The 22,541-nt window shown below is 35.4% G+C and overlaps 1 protein-coding gene and 1 long non-coding RNA gene across 8 annotated transcripts in view; one reads left to right on the top strand and one right to left on the bottom strand.

The window, feature by feature from the left end:
- SCN9A (sodium voltage-gated channel alpha subunit 9) overlaps window positions 1-9,308 on the top strand; it is a 165,553-nt gene extending 156,245 nt beyond the window's left edge. For 2 of the 3 annotated variants that reach the window (XM_027055575.2, XM_053215223.1), the window contains 2 exons: window positions 1,375-1,645; window positions 4,720-9,308. In XM_027055575.2, coding sequence (XP_026911376.2) covers window positions 1,375-1,645; window positions 4,720-5,912 — 1,464 coding nt within the window. In that variant the 3' untranslated portion in view covers window positions 5,913-9,308. The remainder of the gene's footprint in view (window positions 1-1,374; window positions 1,646-4,719) is intronic. The other variant, XM_027055576.2, reaches the window with a different exon arrangement.
- The window catches only part of LOC113598200 (uncharacterized), a 117,146-nt gene that overhangs the window by 63,019 nt on the left and 31,586 nt on the right, over window positions 1-22,541 (bottom strand). For 4 of the 5 annotated variants that reach the window (XR_008295408.1, XR_008295406.1, XR_003418827.2 and 1 more), the window contains one exon: window positions 4,766-4,962. This is a non-coding gene — a long non-coding RNA (uncharacterized LOC113598200). The remainder of the gene's footprint in view (window positions 1-4,765; window positions 4,963-22,541) is intronic. The other variant, XR_008295407.1, reaches the window with a different exon arrangement.

Genomic DNA, 22,541 nt, shown 5'->3' with positions numbered 1-22,541 from the left:
AAACTGTTGTCCAAGGGGCAACTGTATATTTTTACATATATATCTCTAGCATATAAATTTTCAATTATTTTTAATTCATCTTTAACGTACAACTAGTTCTTAAACATGAATGCTAATATTTGAATAAAAGGCCTTATAAAACTGAATATATGTATTTTGAACATTATCACTGTTCTTAATATTCCTATAAAAATTACAAATAATTATATATGGTTTTACTTTTATATTAGCTACACAGCTTACTACTAGTGCAGTGGCCTGTGGAGAATACAAATAAAATGTAATTTTGATTGAAACTTATTTATCTAAGTAATGACTTTATGATGTAGTGATTGCTGTCTATCAGTAGGGTAAAACTAACATGAAGATTTTTAATATTGCAACAAATAGCAAAAGAAGCAGTTGGACTGGTTGTGAGTCTAAACTTTTTCCTACTGTGAAGTCAAAGACCAGAATGGGCTCAGATGGAAATAGTGAGTCTAAGCAGTCAAAGAATAGTTTGTATTCCTCTAACAACTTGGGGGAAAAAATTTAAATGCATATAATTTAAATGCATATAATGCATTTAAATTTGTATTGAACATAACACACCTTGCCAAAGAGTCATGGCTGAAGACAAAGCCAATTAGTACCCAGCTGGCAACATGAGGATCACCCAGCACTTTTTAAATGGACACATTGCCAGGTCTCAACCAGACCTATTGAATCACAATCTATGGATTTGAAACCCTGGTATTTAATTTTTTGCATGCCCTACTTGATCTTAGTAAAATGCTTTAAGGCCTTTCCTAAAAGGATTTTGAAGAAGCTATGTTTCCTAGAAAGCATAATACTAACAGTGAGACTGAAAAGAAAGGTGATTTATAAGTATGAATATGTATGGAAATACATATTCCATACATGAAAGAGATAGGAAAATATAAGTCTCTGATACTACAGCAGTCATATAAGACACTGCAACACATTAGTTAAAATAATATGGCAAAGTAGAAATTTAGAGACATATTTTATTAACTTGAAATACTCCGGGTAGTAGAGCTGAGGTATTTTAGTAAAAAATTACTGGTGACTGAAACAATTCATATATAACATACTACGGTTGGATGAGCTTAAAAGCAAATGTTAGTATACATGACCAACTGAAGTCTGTTTGGTATATACTGAAAGTCAACAACAACAAAAACTTTTCATTCACTCTGACTTTGATTTAACTCATGATACAACTCATCTCTTGTAGAATCAAGAACTTATGACCAAAGATAATTTATGCAACTTTGAAGACACAACTTTAAAAAAAATCTTTTACTAATATAATGATTAATGGATATTTGCAAAATTTACTCTACATTCCATATTATTCTTGTTTCTTTACAGAACAAATTCCAAGGATGTATATTTGACCTAGTAACAAACCAAGTGTTTGATATCACCATCATGGTTCTTATCTGCCTCAACATGGTAACCATGATGGTAGAAAAAGAGGGACAAAGTGACTACATGACTGATGTTTTATATTGGATAAATGTGGTTTTTATTATCCTTTTCACTGGAGAATGTGTGCTGAAACTGATCTCCCTCAGACATTACTACTTCACTGTAGGATGGAACATTTTTGATTTTGTGGTTGTGATTCTCTCCATTGTAGGTAAGACCATTTTGAATCAAACTAAACTTCACACATGCTCAGAGAAGGTTCTGAATTCTTGAATGTAAATTTACTTTTGGATATGTTAGTAAAATGAAGAATGGAGGAAACTTAAAAACAAAACTAAATAAAACAAAGACCTCTGTGTCAGAATTCTTATGTTTATGCTATAGGCCTCAAAGCCACAAGCATGTAATACTTCTTGATATTTGATTTCCAAGATTACTTTTCACAGAAGTAGCCACTACGTCTATATGTAGGGTTGAAGGTAGAAAGACCTATATGTAGGTAGGAAGACCGATGCAGAATCTGAAATCACCTCCAATTTCAGCACATATGAGAACTGTCCCTTGATTAATGATTACTAACAGCCAGAATATCCCTGACTCTGAGTGAAAATTCTTTCTAAATTCAAAGTGAAGGTAAGGTCTTAAGAAATGCCATTTTCATTTCTTATGGCTTCATACTTGGCAAAGACTTGTCAATACAATCATTTCTCAACCAACCTCAGTCATGTCTGTGAATCACAGCACATGGTTGTATACTTTCTCCCCTTTACCATAGCTGTTTTTCTGTCCTCTTGTGTTTTCATTATCTGTACAAGCTTTGCCCAGTATTTTAGGGTTTAATTTATTTTAAGAATTACAAATTTTAGACAGAACACGATTGCAGAGATGATTTAATACAAATTCAACTTATAGATGATAAAACAGTCCCAGAAGGGTTAAAGGTCATATGATCTAAAACTTCCTTATTGAGTACCATGTAACTTCGAAGAGGCATTCAAAACCAGTTTTTGAAAAAAAGAGAAGAAAGTATTAAGATAGAAGAAAACGAATTAAAATTTAGGTAGGAATCTCAGAGGAATAACAAGCAAAATAGTGGGAGCATTCCCATTAAATTAGGAAGAAGAAAAGAGTGTTCCTCTATCACTTCTATTTTTAACAGTATTGGCTGATGCAATTAGATAAGAAAACAGAGAGGTACATGGAGCCAGTTATCTTCATCTTCAGATCATATTATGGCATTCTTTAAAAATGAAAGAGAATCCACCAAAAACATGGATTCAGTTAGATTTCAGAAGATACAAATTTTTTTTTTAATTTTTTTTCAACGTTTATTTATTTTTGGGACAGAGAGAGACAGAGCATGAACGGGGGAGGGGCAGAGAGAGAGGGAGACACAGAATCGGAAACAGGCTCCAGGCTCTGAGCCATCAGCCCAGAGCCTGACACGGGGCTCGAACTCACGGACCGCGAGATCGTGACCTGACTGAAGTCGGACGCTTAACCGACTGCGCCACCCAGGCGCCCCGATACAAATTTTAAATCACATGTATCAATATTCATAAATGTTTTATATGTGGACAAAAAATTTGGAAAGTATACCTAAAGAAAAATATCACTTATATTGGCAATAAAAATAAAGTAAAATATCTAGTAACAACTTTAATAAGAAATGCATAAGACTTCTATGAGGAAGCTAACATACATAAAGGAAGTCTTAAATAATTGAAAGGCTTTTCTTTTACTTGGATAAGAAGGCTATCACTCTAATCATGACCCTTTTTAAAATAAATTAATTATAAATAAAGTGTCATCCCAGTGAGAATATCAGTAAGTCTTTTTGCATGATGGAGATAATGGCAATATAAGTCTAAATGATTATAAAATTCATCTGGAAGAAAAATTAAAGTATTGCTAGATATTTATACTATTATAACACTGATGAAGTAAAACAGTGTTTTAAAAAGCTCAATAGATTCAAATAGATAATTCAAAATTTAACTTCAAATATATAGAAGATAAATAATTTGCTCAGTAGAAAAATCACATGAATCAAAGATTAAAGTGTAAAATAAAATAAATTCAAGAAGAAATAGATTTATAACAATGAGCCTGAATCGAATCATCCTTCCTATGTCATCTCACAAATTTGAATCTATGAAGAAAAAAATAACAACTATGTCTACATAAAAATCAAAATATTCTATGGACAAAAACTAACCACTACCTCTACCCAAAACAAAAAGATTGAAAGACAAAATACAGGGGAAAAAATTATGTAACATTCAAGAACAATAAAGGATTAACACTTTCAATAGAAAAATAGTCTCCCTAAATCAATAATAGTAAATATCTCAATAGGGAAATGGGCAAAGGACTTAACATGGCCAAAAGAGAAAGTTGAAAACAGCCAACAAGCACCCAAAATATCCAATAAATAAGAAAAAAATGTAGATTTTTTTCCAAGAAAAATGAAATAAGTTATAATGAGATGTTTTGAAACATCATAAAGATTTTCTGGTAAAAATTATAAAGAATTACAATACTAATTGAGCATGCAGAGTATGAGCACTTTCATATATAACTGAGGAGTTGTACAAACTTTCTGGAGATAGATTTCGTGATAGATAAAAAATTTTAAATATACTGTTTGATCTTTTATTAATGTATTATCAAATGATGCTCATGTAACTAGAAAAAATATACCTACTTGGATATTCATCTCAGCGAAAACAACATAAATTTATTCAATATGTGTTTATTTGGAAAGAACATTGTAAAACTATAAGAAATTACTTTGTTGTCATTTGTATGGAAATATTTCCATGACATATGATGAAGTGACTATAATTATGAAAGATGCTTATATAACATAATTATATTCCTGTGACAATGTGTGTGTGTGAGCTTGCATAGAAAAATGTCAAAAGTGATACTCAGCAAAATAGTAACAGTGATTATAATTGGTGATATTTCAGGTGATTTATATTTCCTTTTTAGCATTTTACTGTACTGCTTGAACTTTCTACATGAGTACGTATTACCCTTATAATTAAAATTATTTTGGAGGAAAAAAATGTCCACAAACTTAGTAAAAGGAGAGAAAATGTCACAATGATAATTTCATTTTCCTTTGGGATTGCTCAATCTTTTGATTGTTATGAAATTGCTTTCAATATAAAAGATTTCTGAAATCGTAAGAGATAAGATGGCAGATAAAAATACTTAAAGTCATGATTTTCTGTAGCATGGAAATTTAACTATTTCTATCCCCTCCCTCCTCACCAGGTATGTTTCTGGCTGAGCTGATAGAAAAATACTTCGTGTCCCCTACCCTGTTCCGAGTGATCCGTCTCGCCAGGATTGGTCGAATCTTGCGTCTGATCAAAGGGGCGAAGGGGATCCGCACGCTGCTCTTTGCTCTGATGATGTCCCTTCCCGCCTTGTTTAACATCGGCCTCCTGCTCTTCCTGGTCATGTTCATCTACGCCATCTTTGGAATGTCCAACTTTGCTTATGTTAAAAAGGAAGCTGGAATTAATGACATGTTCAACTTTGAGACCTTTGGCAACAGCATGATCTGCCTGTTTCAAATCACCACCTCTGCTGGCTGGGATGGATTGCTAGCGCCTATTCTCAACAGTGCACCCCCTGATTGTGACCCCAAAAAAGTTCATCCTGGAAGTTCAGTTGAAGGAGACTGTGGTAGCCCATCTGTTGGGATATTCTATTTCGTCAGTTACATCATCATATCGTTTCTAGTTGTGGTGAACATGTACATCGCTGTCATCCTGGAGAACTTCAGTGTCGCTACTGAGGAAAGTACTGAGCCCCTGAGTGAGGATGACTTTGAGATGTTTTATGAGGTTTGGGAGAAGTTTGATCCTGATGCCACCCAGTTTATAGAGTATAGCAAACTCTCTGATTTTGCAGCTGCCCTAGATCCTCCTCTCCTCATAGCAAAACCAAACAAAGTTCAGCTCATTGCCATGGACCTGCCCATGGTCAGTGGGGACCGGATCCATTGTCTTGACATCTTATTTGCTTTTACAAAGCGTGTTCTGGGTGAAAGCGGAGAGATGGACTCTCTACGTTCACAGATGGAAGAAAGGTTCATGTCAGCAAATCCTTCCAAAGTGTCCTATGAACCCATAACAACTACACTAAAACGAAAACAAGAGGATGTGTCTGCTACTGTCATTCAGCGTGCTTACAGACGTTACCGGTTACGGCAAAATGTCAAAAATATATCAAGTATATACATAAAAGATGGAAACCGAGATGATGATTTGCCCAATAAAGAAGATAAGGTTTTTGATAACGTTAATGAGAACTCAAGTCCAGAAAAAACAGATGCAACCCCATCCACTGTCTCTCCACCTTCATATGATAGTGTAACAAAGCCAGACAAAGAGAAATATGAAAAAGACAAAACAGAGAAAGAAGACAAAGGGAAAGATGGCAAAGAAAGCAAAAAATAGAGCTTCGTTTTTGATATATTGTTTACAGCCTGTGAAGGTGATAAATTTGTGTTAATAAGACTCTTTTAAGGACGTCTATGCCAAAACTTTTCATCAAAATAGTCTCAAAGTCATGGCCGTGACTAGCTCAGATTCCCTAAAATAGGTGGGCAGCATTAGCAGATGGCTGTGTTTGCACTGGTAGATGATTCTGTAAGAATTGTAAGAATATTCTATAGGGGTTATTGACTACAGCAGACAAAGGTGATTTAATTTTATTTGCTTTTAATAAATCAGAAGACCACGTGGAAAATGTTCACATCTGCCTTGTCATCTTTTCACAGAATGGTAAATATTCGTGTTTCCCATGCAAATACAACCGCACACATGCATCTATCATTTGGATATCTATAAAAGTATTTTACCTTGGCTTTGCAATGAAATACCCTGATACAAGGAATGGACATTAATAACAAATATTTAGTTAATATATCTTGTTATATTGGGGAGCAAGACTCTTCTTCATGTACAGAAGTCATTCTATATTTTGAGGTGCTTAAATTTATTCTATATCGCAACAGAACCAATTTTCATGTGCCTATACAATGCCATGAGATTATAAACATATGTAGGCGATTCATTTCAAGGAATACTTTTCATTCATCTTGACTCATAGACCAACCAGGATAAGACTTACCTGTAGAGTATTGTGCTTCATAGCCCACCTTTTAAAATATCCTTCTTTGTTCATACAATAACCATACAACATGAAAAATTATTTTAAGTACATATCGCATTCCTCAAAAGAAGAAAAAAGTGAAGATACTGAAGAAAAGGAGGAAGTGAAGAAAACGTTATTCTCTATTATTTATACAAACTAACACCGGACTGTGCTGCCTAAAAACACCAGTGATGACCCAACTCTTCATCTGTTTGGTCACAATTTTCTGCTTTTTCTCATGCAGTATTGTCAAGTCATTCTTTCGCACAAAGCAACGTTGATACTGTGCTTCCGTGAAGTGATTCCTGATGTACAGAAACCTATTTGATACTGTGGTACATGTCTGAGAAGATAATGACTTGGGCAAAGTATTTACTGCATCACCTGTTTTCCATCCTAATGTGTGTATGGCAGACTTCCAAGTCATAATATATGGCAGGATTTCTTTTTTTTTTTATGAAATTTATTGTCAAATTGGTTTACATACTTTCAACACAGACTTGTGTTTAGTATGAGTGAAAGATCATTCAGTGGGGATTCTTGCCAACTTGCTTTCTTACCACTAACCTACTTTCCTAATTTGTGCTATTAGTCCTTTTGGACCTTTTTCTTGCACCCATAAAATGAGGACAATGTCACCTTCACCGTAAAATTCTATGACTATGAGGTATATTTCACATCAATCAATAAAGTACCCTGAGCTTATAGTTTACCAAGCACATATTCATTTCGCTTTAGCTGTTGTCCTCCTACCAGGGATTTTAAGCCTAGCTTTAAAAAGTCCTTGTTGGTAGTGGCTTAAAAAGAAATGACCATGATGCATTTTTTCATGAGTTTATTTTAGGAATACGAAATATTTCTTCTATCAAGTTACTTATGCATAGGCAAAAATTGAGTTACATAAGTAGGAAGTAATTTTATTTAGAAGATTTTGTAGGAGTTTTCAAAGCAAATGTACGTATCAATCATTTGCTTTTCTAAATTAAAAAGGGACATAAATTATATTTCTATAATAAATACAACATATTTTTTGTTGCTCTGGCTAATTAAAAATAAAGGAGATTTAAACATGCCTATAGAGATGAAGAGTATGGGTAGAGAATGATAGAAAGGAGGAGAGACTAAGAAAAACAGACAAAAACAGAGACATTTCCATAGAACTTTGTATCTTGAATCTTTTAAAATTGTGATGTATTTTACAACATCCATGAGGGAGATAATCACTTCTAGACATTTGTCCTAAGGTACATATGAAATTAAATCTAGGGCCAAAGATTCTACACCTACATTCAATCATTCATCTTAGGTTATTTGAGCCTCTTTTTTATTTAATGTGAAAGATACCATGCAGTGTTTTCCTGGACTATGTAGAGCATTGCATTGCATATCTGTTAAGCCTGTTGAAAATAGGTTTTGACAATTAGGGAACCATACAAAATCTATTACATTTGTAAGGTTTTTAATACATTAAATTAAGAAATTAATATCATCTTAGATTTAAATTCAGTCTACCTTCATTATTTTAAGCCCATATAAATATAACTGCATTTTGCATATTTATATATTATGAAAAGATATATGGTAGATAGGTTTTTGTGTGATTTACTATTAATGTTTTTACATTGCCTTATTTTTATGTAAAGTAAAAAATATTGGCAACTGGTTCCTCAACAGTTTCTTCTTAGCATTTCAAAAACAATTTACAAATTTCCTCTTTTCTCCTATTTCATGCTGAACCAATTTCATGCTGAACAATAATTTTTTTTTAATATAACATAGTTAGGTTTTGTATATATACGTTTTCCCAGGAATGTCTAGTTGTGACTTTTTATCAATTAAAAACAATATTTGGGATTAAGAGCTTATTTAGTACTGTGTAAGCTTAAAGTAAAATTAGACTTTGCTTTTCATGTAAGGTACTGTTTGGTACTGATAATGAGATACCAACGTCCAGAAGGCACTGTCATACTAATATTTAAATCACATAATCACTAAATTCACTTTACCTAATGATATCGAATGGTAGTTACACTCTAAAATTTAAATTAGAACTAAATGAAAGCAAACACAAATGGAAATAAAGATTTGAACACAAATTCATACGTACGATTTGGAGAAATTACAATGGGAGAATCTCAATTTGCCTTTTTGACTGTCATATCTTTTGCAAAAGATATAAGTGACTTGTGGGCTGTTTCTAGATGCTGATTGTTGAAAACCTCAACCTAAAATGTTCGGCATGATTTTATAGATTTTTGATAGCTTTATTAAAAAGATTTAAGATAAAATGCACATGTAAATAAAGCAGTTTTAAATAGCAATTTTGGAGAAATGTCACTGTAAGTAATGAAAAGAGGGCCAGCTAAATTAGAAGGGGCCAAGGAAGTGGCCTGGGTTTAGGACCTATGTATAGAGACATTTTTTTAAAACATCTGTGGTTATGATGTAATATTCTTGAGGAAAATAATCAAGAATTGCTTCATAAAAATAAATGAATAGCCATGAGTATAATAATGCTGTTTACATAGAATTCTTTCACAATTTCATACATCTGTGAATGCTCAAAATGTTTGATTTTGTCATACATTATATTGCAGTTATACCCAAGACTTACACATTGTAATAGAATGTAAAAATAAAAATCGTTAACAAGACAGAGTCATGTGTGCATGTATTTTCTGTTTATGTGAGAATAACCTTTAGGAAAACAAGTTTAGTGCATCCCTAAATAAGTTGAAGCTGATAGCTTTTTTTTTTAAATGGAAAGATGGACAGTTTCCAGTGTCCTCCATACAAAGTCTTCCAGGATAAGAAATATGGGGATAAAGAATATAGAGTTCCAAAGAAATTCATTGAAATCCACAACAGAGTTTGTGCAGAAGAAAAAAATTTTAGACAAGAAATGAAAATATGCCAACATTTAGTCACACAGTGACTGTATGCATCTTTTTCATGGAATAGAATAGTGTAATTGTGTAATTGAAAGATAGTATAACATATGTAATGGCTAAGGGCTTGGGTTCCAGATCCAGAACTGTATTTGGATCCCAATTAAGCCATGACTCTCTGAATTTCCTAAATACATTATTTAATCTGTATGTGCCTCAGCTTTCTCATCTATAAAATGAGGATAATTGTACTACTTCACCATACAGTCACAGGATAGAAGGAGGAAATCCACATGAAGCAATTAGAACAATGCCTGACAATACAGAATCAATAATTTACATTAGTAGTAGTAGTTAGTGTGGCAACGAGTTTGCCACTAAACATGAGAGAACCCAGGCAACCTATCATATAGGAACAGAATGCATTCTTCATGACAATATTTTCTCTATTTTATGACTTTGTACAAATAGAGTACCCAAAAGAGTCTCACATATCTTATTGATATGTAAAGAACATTTAGTGATGTGACATATACACAACAATATTTCAAAATGGAGATTTGTGAATTCAAGTAACATGTGAACATGAAGAAACGTGTATATTTACAAAGGTTTAGCTTATTCCAAGAAAAAATTTGGAGGAGGTAGTTCCCAGAGTTAACTACATAGTCAAGCCAAACCTGTATTTTGTTTTAGCTGTGAGCATCCAGTCCTGCTTTTGGTCTTTAAGTAAGACACAGTAATAATAATCACTGCCATGCTAGGCCATTATTTCAACCTTGTATGCTATTATAATGGCATATGAAACATTCCTAGGGACTTCTGTACTGGCAGTTGTGATAATCACTGCAAAATAAAATTATGATCCCTGAACAGCACCATTATGCATCTTATGAGTGGCAATCACATGAAGTTCCTACAACAAAAGACTGAACTTCTTCCTTACTATAGATAACACTACACCATAATCCAAGCAAAATTAGCTGCGGAGTACATGGTCATCTCAAGGGAGGGAAGAATTGCATGCTGGCTAGAGCAGAGACCTGTGCCGCAATACCATTTGATGCACACAGGAAGAGAAACATGAATAATTGATAGCTCTAAACAAGCAGTAGAGCAGACATACTTCACTTTACTCCCTGTTATTCTGAGTAGTGTAATAAGATATGCGCATTAACAACTGAGCTAAGAAAAAAGTCAATTGTAAGAGATTAGGAGGTATGTGTATTGTCCTTGTCATGTATTTCAGCTTCTCATTTAAAATATTTTTCAGAAACAATTGAAATGCAACAAAGGAATAGATAAAACAATGGACAAAAGTATTTGGAAAAGACTTAAGCCTTGTTAACAATTATAAAAACCTAATCGAACTGTTCCCGATGTAATATTTGTTGGTATGTCCTATTTCTTGTTTTATTTCATAGGGGACAAACATCTTCTATTTACTTAATTTCCACTAGGAACAGCTTGGAATGTCTTTATGAGCCAATGAGAATAATGACAAGCAAAGACAAACCATATTACTAAGTGAGAGAAGCCAATTTGAAAAGGCTACACATTGTACAAATGTGCAGATGGTTCCAGTGGGAATATTTCAACGCAGTCAGAACACACTGAGGTTCCATAACCATTTGGGAATTTTAATAAAATTGATTTTGACGACATTAGACCCCTAGCAAAGTTGAAATGAGCAGTACCAAAGAAAACTTTTTTTAATGTTATTGAGGGCGGAAACAAGCAGTTCAAAGATGAGGTGTGAAAAAGACCCCTGTTAAAATTGAATACAGGTAAGCAGAGTTTTCCAGCCTTCCCAAAAGCTCTCACAAATCCTTTCTACTTTGAACCCTTCTGCAGAGTTTTAGAGCTGCAGACACCTTCACTTCCGTCTCAGCCTCAGGCAACAAATCCATGAATTCAAAACTTTTCTGATTCTTAATTTATCTCTAGAAAGTCAAACTAAGCAAAATTTAGTTAATGGTCAAAAAGAACTAAACATCATATATGAGTTTGTTACTCATTATTCAATATCTACTGAGCACCTTCAATCTGTCATTCCCCTTCAATCTGCAGACATTAACAAAGCCCTTCCCTCTTAAGGGACAAAATGATGTCCTTCCCTCTTAAGGCAAAACTGATGACCCATGAATGATCATAAATATCAGAGTAATATTATATTGGTTTTATCATACATTATTAATCATGAATGTATATGTATTAGATTATGTTTTATTACATGTTCTATAGTCTATGTTATATACTATTTTATTTTATGACAGTTAGATAATATCAGGATGTTTCACTCTCAAAGCTTCATAATTTTTGGTCACAACTTAAAAATAGTGAGTTGAGGGGCACCTGGGTGGCTCAGTTGGTTAAGCGACTGGCTCTTGGTTTCAGCTCAGGTCATGATTTCACAGTTGGTGAGTTCATGCCCTGCATTGGGCTCCAGGCTGAAAGTGCAGGGCCTGCTTGGAATTCTCTCTCTCTGCCCCTCCCCCTGCTTGATCTCTAAATAAAATAATTTTTAAAAATTTAAATAGTGACTTGAAGTTGTGCCTTTTCTTTTCTGCCTTTTCTGCAGATTTTTGTAACTCCAAAAATACTTTGCTCATTCATTCCAATGATTTATAAGCTGTTTTGCCAGAGAAAGTCACTCAGGAGCTAAATTTTGATTCCTAATAGGTATTTTACTTTTCACTCCTATAAAAGAATTTTTTTTTAATATTCAAAGTAATCACTTTGCTTTGGCATTTATGCCAAAGATTTAATGAGACAAAGACTCAAATTTATAGTTAAAATAAAAATGTACGCTTCTGTTTGAAGCTATAATATTATCCTTGATGTTCTTCTCAACATTGAAAATTAAGAACTACCTTTAAAATAAAATGTTATGGATGTAAAATAGGTATCAAAACTCCACAGAAAATATTTTTTTCTTTAAAAACATCGGTGAGGCTCACAACTATGAAACTTCTAAATATCAAACTCATTCCGCCTGCCTTTAAGAAAATAAGAAAGATCGAATTCTCTTGTAATCTCCTTGAACAACTCGGTGCATTTTGATATATTGGTTCTAGCTGATGCCCTCTATTGAATCAGTTTAATAAGAGAGGATTGGGAAAAAAACAGAAGTGGGAAAAGATTTCACTCATGCTTTGTTTTCCTGTCTTATTTACTTCCTTTTATATACTCATCTTACCCTAACCATCTTATTTAGACCCTCAATTCAGAACAAAGATTGATAACTTGTTTAGAGTTACCTAATTTGGCCCTGGTACTTGCAAACAAACAAACAAAAAAAGTTCTGTTTATCTCCAAAGAGTCACATATTGTCCATTTATTTTAAAGACAAATGGGTCTGCCTCCTACAAACTTCAGCCAGAATACCACTTAGAGCTGGGTTATGGACAGAAAGCGATCTGGGAGGGAGCCAGGGGGAACAAGAGATGAAATCTACTTTACTTTGTGACACAAGCCACAGAATACACCAGAAATCTGAAGAATGAGTCGAGAAGTGAGTGTTTTCAGGTGAGCATATTTTAGGTTTTTTTCTTTGAAATAAAGATAAAACTTCACTTAAGTCTTATGCCTAGAGCTAGAAAGGGCTTGAATAGCTTGCTCTAAAGAAGCCGGTGCTGGTACAGAGAAATGCCCTTGACACTGCACAAACCTGAGGAATTACTCTGGCTGCTTAAAATGACAGCCTTTGGCATTGTTTTCTCTATTGTCATTTCTTCCTGTCCAGTTATTTCCTCCTAGAGTAAGGTAGCTCTTTTTTTTCTCCCCTGCTTCTGTCATCTTGGGAGCTAAAACCAATAAAACTAATCTCTTCCTCTTTATAAAATCAATAAAGCAAATTAGACATGACATTGAAAGCACTTTAAAGAAATCTAAGCTCTGTTTTTCAGAGTGAAATACCATCTTATACCTTTAAGAATCATCAAAAATGTAAATATACAAATATATACACAGCAGCAGCATATTATGTAATATCATGAGATTAAACCTGTCACCAACAACGTGACTGTGAACTTGAACAATGTACTGTATTTTCCAAGCCTCAAGTTCATCTACAAGAGACTGACAGTTGTCTTAAAGTACATAAATACACGATAGAAACTTTAACGGGCAGCAATGTATTCTGCACTGTCTGAAGTACCTCTCAATCTAGGATTCAGTCATAAATTCAATAATATGATACTGAGCATCTATTGTGTCCTAGAAGAATCAATGATAATAGCACTATGCTATTTTCCATATTGTAACATGTATAGATGATAGAGAGGAGCTTAATCTAGACAGGGCAGCCTAGAGCTGAATATTAAAAACTGAATAACAGGGGCACCTGGGTGGCTTAGTCGGTTAAGCATCTGACTCTTGGTTTCAGCTCAGGTCATGATCTTATAGTTCATGAGGTTGAGCCCCACACTGGGCTCTGTGTTGACAGTGCAGAGACTGCTTGGGATTCTCTCTCTCTCTCCCACTCTATCTCTGCCCCTCCCCTACTCGCTCTGTCAAAATAAATAAATAAACAAACAAAAAAACTGAGTTACAGTTTTGAATGTGTTGGAATTTGAGGTACTATGAGTCAAAGTAAAAGTCCTGAAGGCAATTGAATATAAGACCTGAAGTTAAATGAAGTTCAAACAGGGTTAGAGACAAATATCCAGGAGTCATTGCTTCCCAGGGGTGGATGAATTCAAAGGCATGCTAAGTCAACTAGGAAGGGTATACACAGGTAGAAGCTTGAAACAGTCTTAAGGGGAGTCAACAGAATATTAAGAAAGAGAATGTGATAATGTGATCAGCATTACAAACTGCTTCAGATTTGTCACACAACTCAACACTAAAAATGTCAATCTTTGAGGACAAGTGTTTTTGGTGGAATTTTAGATGCAAAAGCCATAGGGCATGAGTCAATGAGAACTATGTTAAGCATTAATATGACCATTACCCACTGCTCATGAAATTCATCTTGCCAGCACACAGCAGGGTAGGTATTAAAAAAATAAAAACTTAAGGATTCAAACTGAATATCCTCTTTTCTGAAGTGTATGTTTGCATTTTCTGCCCATTTTTAAATTGAGATTTCAGAACATCAGTGGAAATATCAAAGTAGGGACTTCTGAAAATCTACTTCTCCATAAAAGAAGAGGAACACTGGCAAAATTGTCAAAAATCGATTTTTTCAAAACTCTGGAAATTAACCATAGGAGCTTTAATTCAAGAAACATGACTGAATCTCAGTAAGTACAGCAAGCTTTATAGTTGCTTCAAAAACCAATAGTCTCATAATCTCAGTGAAAACCAGCAATCTAAAAGCCAGTGGAAGGAGCAGAACAAGTTTGGAGCTCTCCCAAAGCCCACTTTCAGAAAACTGACAATTCCCTGAAAAATGCACCTGCAAAGCTATCTTTATTTGGCCTAACTCAAAGTTCACCTAATGCACATAGCCTTTTCCTTGGAGTTGTTCACAATTATCTAACATTGCAGCTGCCTAGGGCAGTGATAATAGTTGGGGTAAACAAGATTACCAAAAAATTTAAAAGGAAAGGCTAGGGAATGACACGTCCATAATGGACTTCCTAAAACTCCAACTTATTTCTGGGAATCTACAAGCCATCAGCCTATACAGGACTGCGAACATGCCAGGGCTATGCACATGTATTGAGTTCTCACCTCTGGCTGACCTCGAGGCTCTGTATAAGCAGGAAATGACAGTTAAGGTAAAGTTGTAAACTGCCTGCCTGAGTCTTAAAGGCATGTCCCAACAAGCAAATAGAGGCTCTCAGCAAAGGCTGGGAGACGTAATCATGCATGACATCTAAAGAAATTTCTGTCCAATCATTAGCTAACCACTAAGTTAATTGAGCAGACTTCAGTGTCCACACAAGACAAAAAACACAGACTTTACTGATTTAGCCCAGGAAAACCACTAAACAAACAAGCAGCACCCCACCATCACAACAAAAAGCAACAAGGACAAACAAAGTGGGAAGGAAATATGACCTTAAGATTAACAGGTGATTTCTTATTAGAAACCATGGAAGACAGGGGCAGTAGGATGACATATTCAAAGTACTTGAAGAAAACTGAACTAGGAACTCTATATCCAGAATAACTAACCTTCAAAAATGGACAGGTTAAGACATTCTCAAATAAACAAAAACTGAAAGACTATGTCGTGAGCACATCTGTCCTACAAGAAATACTAAAGACAGAGCTTAGGCTGAAATGAAAGGACATCAGACAGTAACTCAAATTTACAGGAAGAAAGAAAGAGCACCAATAAAGGTAACCAAAGCAGTAAATCTAAAAGATAGTATAAATGTATTTTTTAAATTACTTTTTAATGTTTATTTTTATTTTCAAGAGAAACAGACAGACAAAATGCAGGCAGAGGAGGGACATAGAGAGAGGAAAACACAGAATCTGAAGCAGGTTCCAGGCTCTGAGCTGTCAGCACAGAGCCCTATGAGGACCTCAAACCCACGAACCGTGAGATCATAACCTGAGCCGAAGTCAGATGCCCAACCGACTGAGCCACCCAGTCGCCTCTGTATAAATGTATTTTTATTTGTAATTCCTCTTTTTCTCCTATATGATGTAAATGATAACCACAGAAAGCAATAATTTTACTTTTTTAAGAATGTTTACTTATTTTTGAGAGAGAGAGCAAACACAAGCAGGGGAGGAGCAGAGAGAGAAGGAGAGAGAAAATCCCAAGCAGACTCCATGCCATCAGCCCAGAGCCCGATGCAGGGTTCAGTCTCGCTAACCATGAGATCGTGACCTGGGCTGAAATCAAGAGTTGGATGCTTAACCAACTGAGACACCCAGGTGCCACTTGCAATAATTTTAAATCTGTGTTGATGGGCGTATAATGTGTAAGGATATAATATATATGATATAATAGCACAAAGAATGAGGAGGGAAAGGAGATATTTAAGAGCAAATATTTTATATACTATTGACATTAAATTGGTATTAGCCCAAACTGGATTGTTAGAAGTTAAAATATTAATTGTAATCCTCAGAGCAACCACTAGAAGAATAACTCAAAAAATATTTAAAAAATGGCAAGGAAATTAAAATAGAACACTATAAAATATGTGTTTGACACAAAAGAAAACAGTAGGGGAGAGATAGAAAAAAGACATGGTATATAGATAATAACAAAATGGCAAACAAAAATGCTATCTTACAATACATTGGAATGTCAGACTTTTTCTTTTCTTTTCTTTTTCTTTTTTTTTTTTTAAATTAGGCTCCACACCCGGAGATCAAGAACTGAGATCAAGAGTCGGACACTCCACCAACCGAGCCACCCAGGGGCCCCAGTCCCATTCTTTTTTTAAAGCTGTTCATTAGAAAAATGAAAATTAAAATAAATTAAATATCACTAGACCACTTTCAGAATGGCTACACTCAAAAAAAAAAAAGACTGACAATAACAAATATTGGAGCAAAAGGAATTCTCATACCTTTCCAGCAAGAACATAAATTTGTATAATTACTTTAAAAATATGTTTCACAGTATCAATACTAAACATATTCTATGACCAAAAGTCTTATACTAGGTATATATACACAGAAATGAGTGTTTATAACCACCAAAAGACATTTGTATGACTGTTCAGAGATGCTATATTCATAATACCCTGGAACAAATAGGAACAATGGGCAAATCTATCAAAATTAGAAAGGATAAATATGGTGGTATACATACGCAACAATATACTATGGACAGCAAGAAAAGGCAAGTTGCTGATACATGCAAGATCATGGAAAATCTCACCAAGAGGCTAGACACCAAAGATTACATATTGTGTGAGTTACTTTATGAATCATAGCAAAAGACAAAACTTATTTCTGATCATAGAAGTCAGAAGAGTGGAACAATTTGGTGGGTTATTGGCTTAAAAGGGCATAATGGAGAATTCTGGGATACCAGAAATATTTTATATCTCACCCCAGGTGGCGTTTACATAGAAGTACAAGTATTTCACTATACTGTATATTTATTAGACCTCAATAGAATAGGAAACAACAACAACAAGACTGTGTTAAGGAGATCAGCCACCATCTCCAGGTGGTTTGGCTACAGTATCATCTTGCTGCTCTGTTACCTGCTGTTTCCTTGCTTTTGGTTCTGGGGAGTTTCCTTTAATTTCTTGCAAGCTTTGCCTTGTATTAAAAAAGATATTTATTAAATTTTGCCCAACAGACATTTTATATCAGATTTTTTTTTTCAGGATATCTAGTCATCTAATTGCTGAACGCTAACTAAATGAACACAGAATGATTTCCTGTTTTGGAATCTCCTGTAACTTTGTCTGACAAGTACAGAACGTAAGGTCATTCTAATGAAACTTGGGCTTTCAAAATATTTTTTTCTCCACTTTTAGAGCCTCCCAGAGCAAACCTAGGAATAGATTTCTTTTAAAAAGGGAGTAGGGAGGGGCGCCTGGGTGGCGCAGTCGGTTAAGCGTCCGACTTCAGCCAGGTTACGATCTTGCGGTCCGTGAGTTTGAGCCCCGCGTTGGGCTCTGGGCTGATGGCTCGGAGCCTGGAGCCTGTTTCCGATTCTGTGACTCCCTCTCTCTCTGCCCCTCCCCTGTTCATGCTCTGTCTCTCTCTGTCCCAAAAATAAATAAATGTTGAAAAAAATAAATAAATAAAAAGGGAGTAGAGAAGTAAGATAATAATTTATTCAAGAAGACTCATTAAGACTGACACTTAAGTTTGTAAATATCATTAATGTTTTAATTCTTTTTATCAGAGTAATCATTTGGTGATCCAACTGCAACATCAGTTTCCTACCACACTGTAATTCCATTTTACAAACAACACAGAGCTATTTGAGAACTGGGATGTACTGTAAACGTGTTAATCATTTCTCCTTGGAGGAATGGCTTGAAGTCAAGGATGCAATATGAACAGCTCTCTTTTCTCCAACTTGCAAGAAGTCTAAAGGTTTTTCTTCCATTTCTTAGACAAGCCATTCTCTTTACAAGTCACCTCAAGCTAGAAATTAGCTGATGAACAGAGATACCCAATCTATCAACAAGTACTATAGGTTTAACCTGTAAACTATTTCCCCAATCTGCCCATTTCTCTTCATCTCCACAACCTTGACCCCAGTCCTAACCACTATTAGCTCTTGCCTAGACCTTTACAGTAGCTACTGAACTCCTCTTTGGGATCCACGTTTTGTTCCCTACTCTCCACAGAGCAGTGATCCTTTGAAACTCTAATTTCCATCAAGGTATTCTTTCTAGTTCCTCAATTCCTCTCACAATTCTTTAGCAGGAAGGGCAGACTTCTTAGTATTCTAAAGGGCTGTATGTGATCTGGCCCCTTAACTATATTAACCCCATGTCACACCACCCTTTTCTAAAACTCACAAGCTGTAGTTCCACTGACTTTCTTTCTGTTCTTCAGTCCACTAAGTCTACTCCTGCCTCAGGGCCTTTGCTCTTGCCCCTCTCCACCTGAAATGCGCCTCTGATTCAGAACACAGCTGTGTCTTCTGAGACTTCAGCTCAGCTTGGACAGGCCTCCCCTCATCAGCCTACTTAAAGCAACCCCACTGGCCTTAGTCATTCTCTCCCACGTTAAACTGTTTTATTTTCATCTCATCATTTACTATTATCTAAGACTATTATGATTTTATCTATTTGTTTTCTTGTCTCCTCTCAATTCATAAACATAACCGTGTGAGGTAAGACCTTATTTATTTTAGCTAACTCCATCCCTAGAAGGCTTGAGATCCAACAGATGTTCAGGATTCATTAACAGATTGTTTCAGATCCTAAACTCTGCCAGTTTGGCTTGAAAAGGAAAAGCTCTGATGCACTAATCACAAAAAAGATCAGTGTTTGTTCATAGTTTAGTGTTCCCTTTTCCATGGGTCCATGAATTTAACAGAGAAATCTTGGGGATCTATGTTGGGAGAAGGATGGCAGGGAAGGGTTTTCTGGAATCTTTCCATTCATATCACATATTTGGTCTATGTTTGGCTATTTTTGTTTGCTTCATAAGAGAAAAAGCAAATTACCTCCTAAATCAGTCCATCAGGAAATAAACAACCACAAAAGGAACACCTATCAGTAGTATGCTGGTAAATGTTTGCTAATTGGCTCTCCTAGAGAAAAAGAAGTTCGTGTTTCTATGTACCTTTTGTCGATTTCCATGGTGCAAATACTCCCACGACAGCTAGTTTCAAGCAAACAACCTGAAGTCACTGAAATTGGACTTGGGAAAAGATGGGCACCACTGGCCCTCGATGTCACCCATGTGCCAAGAATAGTGTGAATTACTTTATATTCTGTCTCTTCTATCTTAGAGCAGCCCATAAAACTGATTTATTAGTCTTATGTCAGAGATGAGCAAATAAGTTTAGGTAATTTGCCTAAGGGTGCCCACTATGAGGGAGAAACCAGAGTTCAAATCCAGATCTCTCTGACTCTGGGGGCTACATCTTTCATTTGTTTCAAGGAGTGGTAGCCAAAAAAGCCACACACACACACACACACAGAGCAATAAACAATACAACCAGACTTTGGTTAAATGTCAAGGTGCTTCTTAAGATCACAGCTATTTTCTGAATATCCTAGATGTCTTGCAGATGAAGTCACTTTTATTGCTAGCATCAATTATATGTGAGTATAGAATTAGATGGATTGAGAATCCTAAAAGTATGTTAATCAGAGTTCAGTGCACCAGCAAAATCTTGAAACACTCTCTCTACTCCTCTTTCTTACTTTCTTTGCTAGCTCTTTTTGACCCCTTCCCTCTAGACATTAACATTCTAGACATTAAGCGGAGCAGGCACTGAAAGGAAAAGTGACTCAATATCAAACAGGATGTATCTACTACTTTAGCAAATCTGATGAAAAACCAAAAATGGGTCAGCTCCCAGGATAAAACTGTTGATGAGGCAGTGAAAAAGTTTCATCCCTTCGGAAGATGAAATCATCGTGTGCCAAGGATAAAGAGAGGAGATTGGTCCCAAGATAGACCTGTGATTCTCAGTATCACTGCAGATGCTGGGCTGCACGGTCATTTTCTGATTCAGTAGACCTAGGGTGGGACTCCACCTTTGCATCTCTAATAACTTCCCAGATGATGCTGAGGCTTTTTGTCCAGTGACCACACTTGAAGAAGGGATGCTCCAGAGGCCAAGTAATTTGAATATACATTATAGCTGGAAAGACATTGGTTAAGATTACTGTTCTCAAACGTAACTGCATATTGTAATCACCTGAAAACCTGAAAACCAATGCCTGGGTCCCATCTAAAGTTTCTGCTTTGATTGGTCTGCTTTGATTGGTCTGTGGTCAGCCTGGGTACTAAGATTTTAGAAACTTCCCAGCTGATTCCAATGTGCAGCTAAGCTTGAAAAACAATGGAAGTTACCCTGGATTTTAATACATACGTGATGTATTTTTTTTAATTTATTTATTTAGAGAGACGTAGGGGAGAGAGAACCCCAAACAGAATCCAAGCTGTCAGTGCAGAGCCCAATGCGGGGCTTGATTCCACATACTGTGAGATCATGACCGGAACCAAAATCAAGAGTCACACACTTGACCAACTGAGCCACCCCGGGCTCCTACACGTCTCTCAGTGCCCATCCTAAAATGGACCCATCAGAAAGGTACTCCTTCCCTCAATTTCCTAGTTTGTTTTAAGCTTGTGTTAAACAGTAGAGGTTTGAGTGCCAGTAGAGGTTTGAGTATCCAGTGGTAGACTGCCTCAGCTGTGAGTTAGGAAGCTCACCATTGGTTCTCACTCAGTCATTGCTATTTGCTGTGTGACTTTCTTAGTTGAATATGACATTTCACTGCTTGGTTTTGTCTTCTGGTTAAGAGTGAGCAGTATATTAAGAATATGGAAAATGCTTACAAAAGTTTAAAATGTTATAGAGAAGAATTATTAAGAATGGGTATGATGACAATGATGCTTATAGATGGTTTATAGATTTAAAAAATTAGTACAGCTCCTAGTTCAAATATATTCTCTCAGATTATTGGCTACATGAGAATCCCAAATGAGAACGTTAGAGTAACTGCTCAAATGCTACCTGCTTGTTGAAATCGGCTTTGGTCCCAGGTAACCAATGTGCTTATAATTCTACAGTATATATTTTTATAGCTATTGAGGACAGAGACTATGATTCTTCCACGTATATGCTTATTCAAGTGCCAATCACCTAATAATATATTATTTCTCTGCATATGAGATATTAAAACATGTTACCTCTTTTCCATTATTAAAAACAAAATTACACTGCAACTACTCAGATTCTAGAAGATATTTAAAATAATAATATAGTAAAGAGACAAACTGTGGTTCCATTTTGGCCTCCAAGTTTTAAAAATTATATAATGGCTCCATCTTCTGGTCAATGAAATAAAGAATTTCCAGGCTCCAAAATGCAGTTAGGTTCCATGTTCCACAAATAATTAAACTAGTCTAGTAAATGTCAGGGGAAAAAAAAAAAAAAGGCTTTTTATTCAGCAAAGGTCCACAAGCTTCATTAACTTCTTCCTTGAGAATTTTACTTACTTTATTGTTTAAATTGACCCCGATGTCTCCAATGCTGCCATATAAAAGCAGATGGTGCTGTATTTGTCTTGTTGTCTCTAGTTCCCTTTATCATTGCTTCTCACCTTCCCTCTTGGTACTTCTTCCCCCCCTGCAGAAGAGTTCAGAGTCCTCCTACTCCTGAGACTTCATGTGAATTTGATATCTCATGCTCTGTACTCAACTTTTCATTCTAGTTTGGAAGAAAATTTTATGAAATTTGTGCTAAAATCATGATGAGAAATTATGGATATTCGCGCTGACCCACAAACAAAGTTTAGTTCCTAGAGATGGGATGTCTCTTAGAAAGAAAGGCTACCAGTAGTAGATCTACATCCAATACGTATATTCAAATCTTTTGGGGTTTATGGGCTTAACTTAAAGGAAATAAAGACCTATTGAAAAGTGAAGTTAATTTTAAATGAATAGAAAAGTTGTGTACTTGAATGA

This window comes from Acinonyx jubatus, chromosome C1, assembly GCF_027475565.1.
Source record: "Acinonyx jubatus isolate Ajub_Pintada_27869175 chromosome C1, VMU_Ajub_asm_v1.0, whole genome shotgun sequence".
In the NCBI taxonomy this organism is placed as follows: domain Eukaryota; kingdom Metazoa; phylum Chordata; class Mammalia; order Carnivora; family Felidae; genus Acinonyx; species Acinonyx jubatus.
This window is presented reverse-complemented; position numbering and strand designations above follow the sequence as displayed.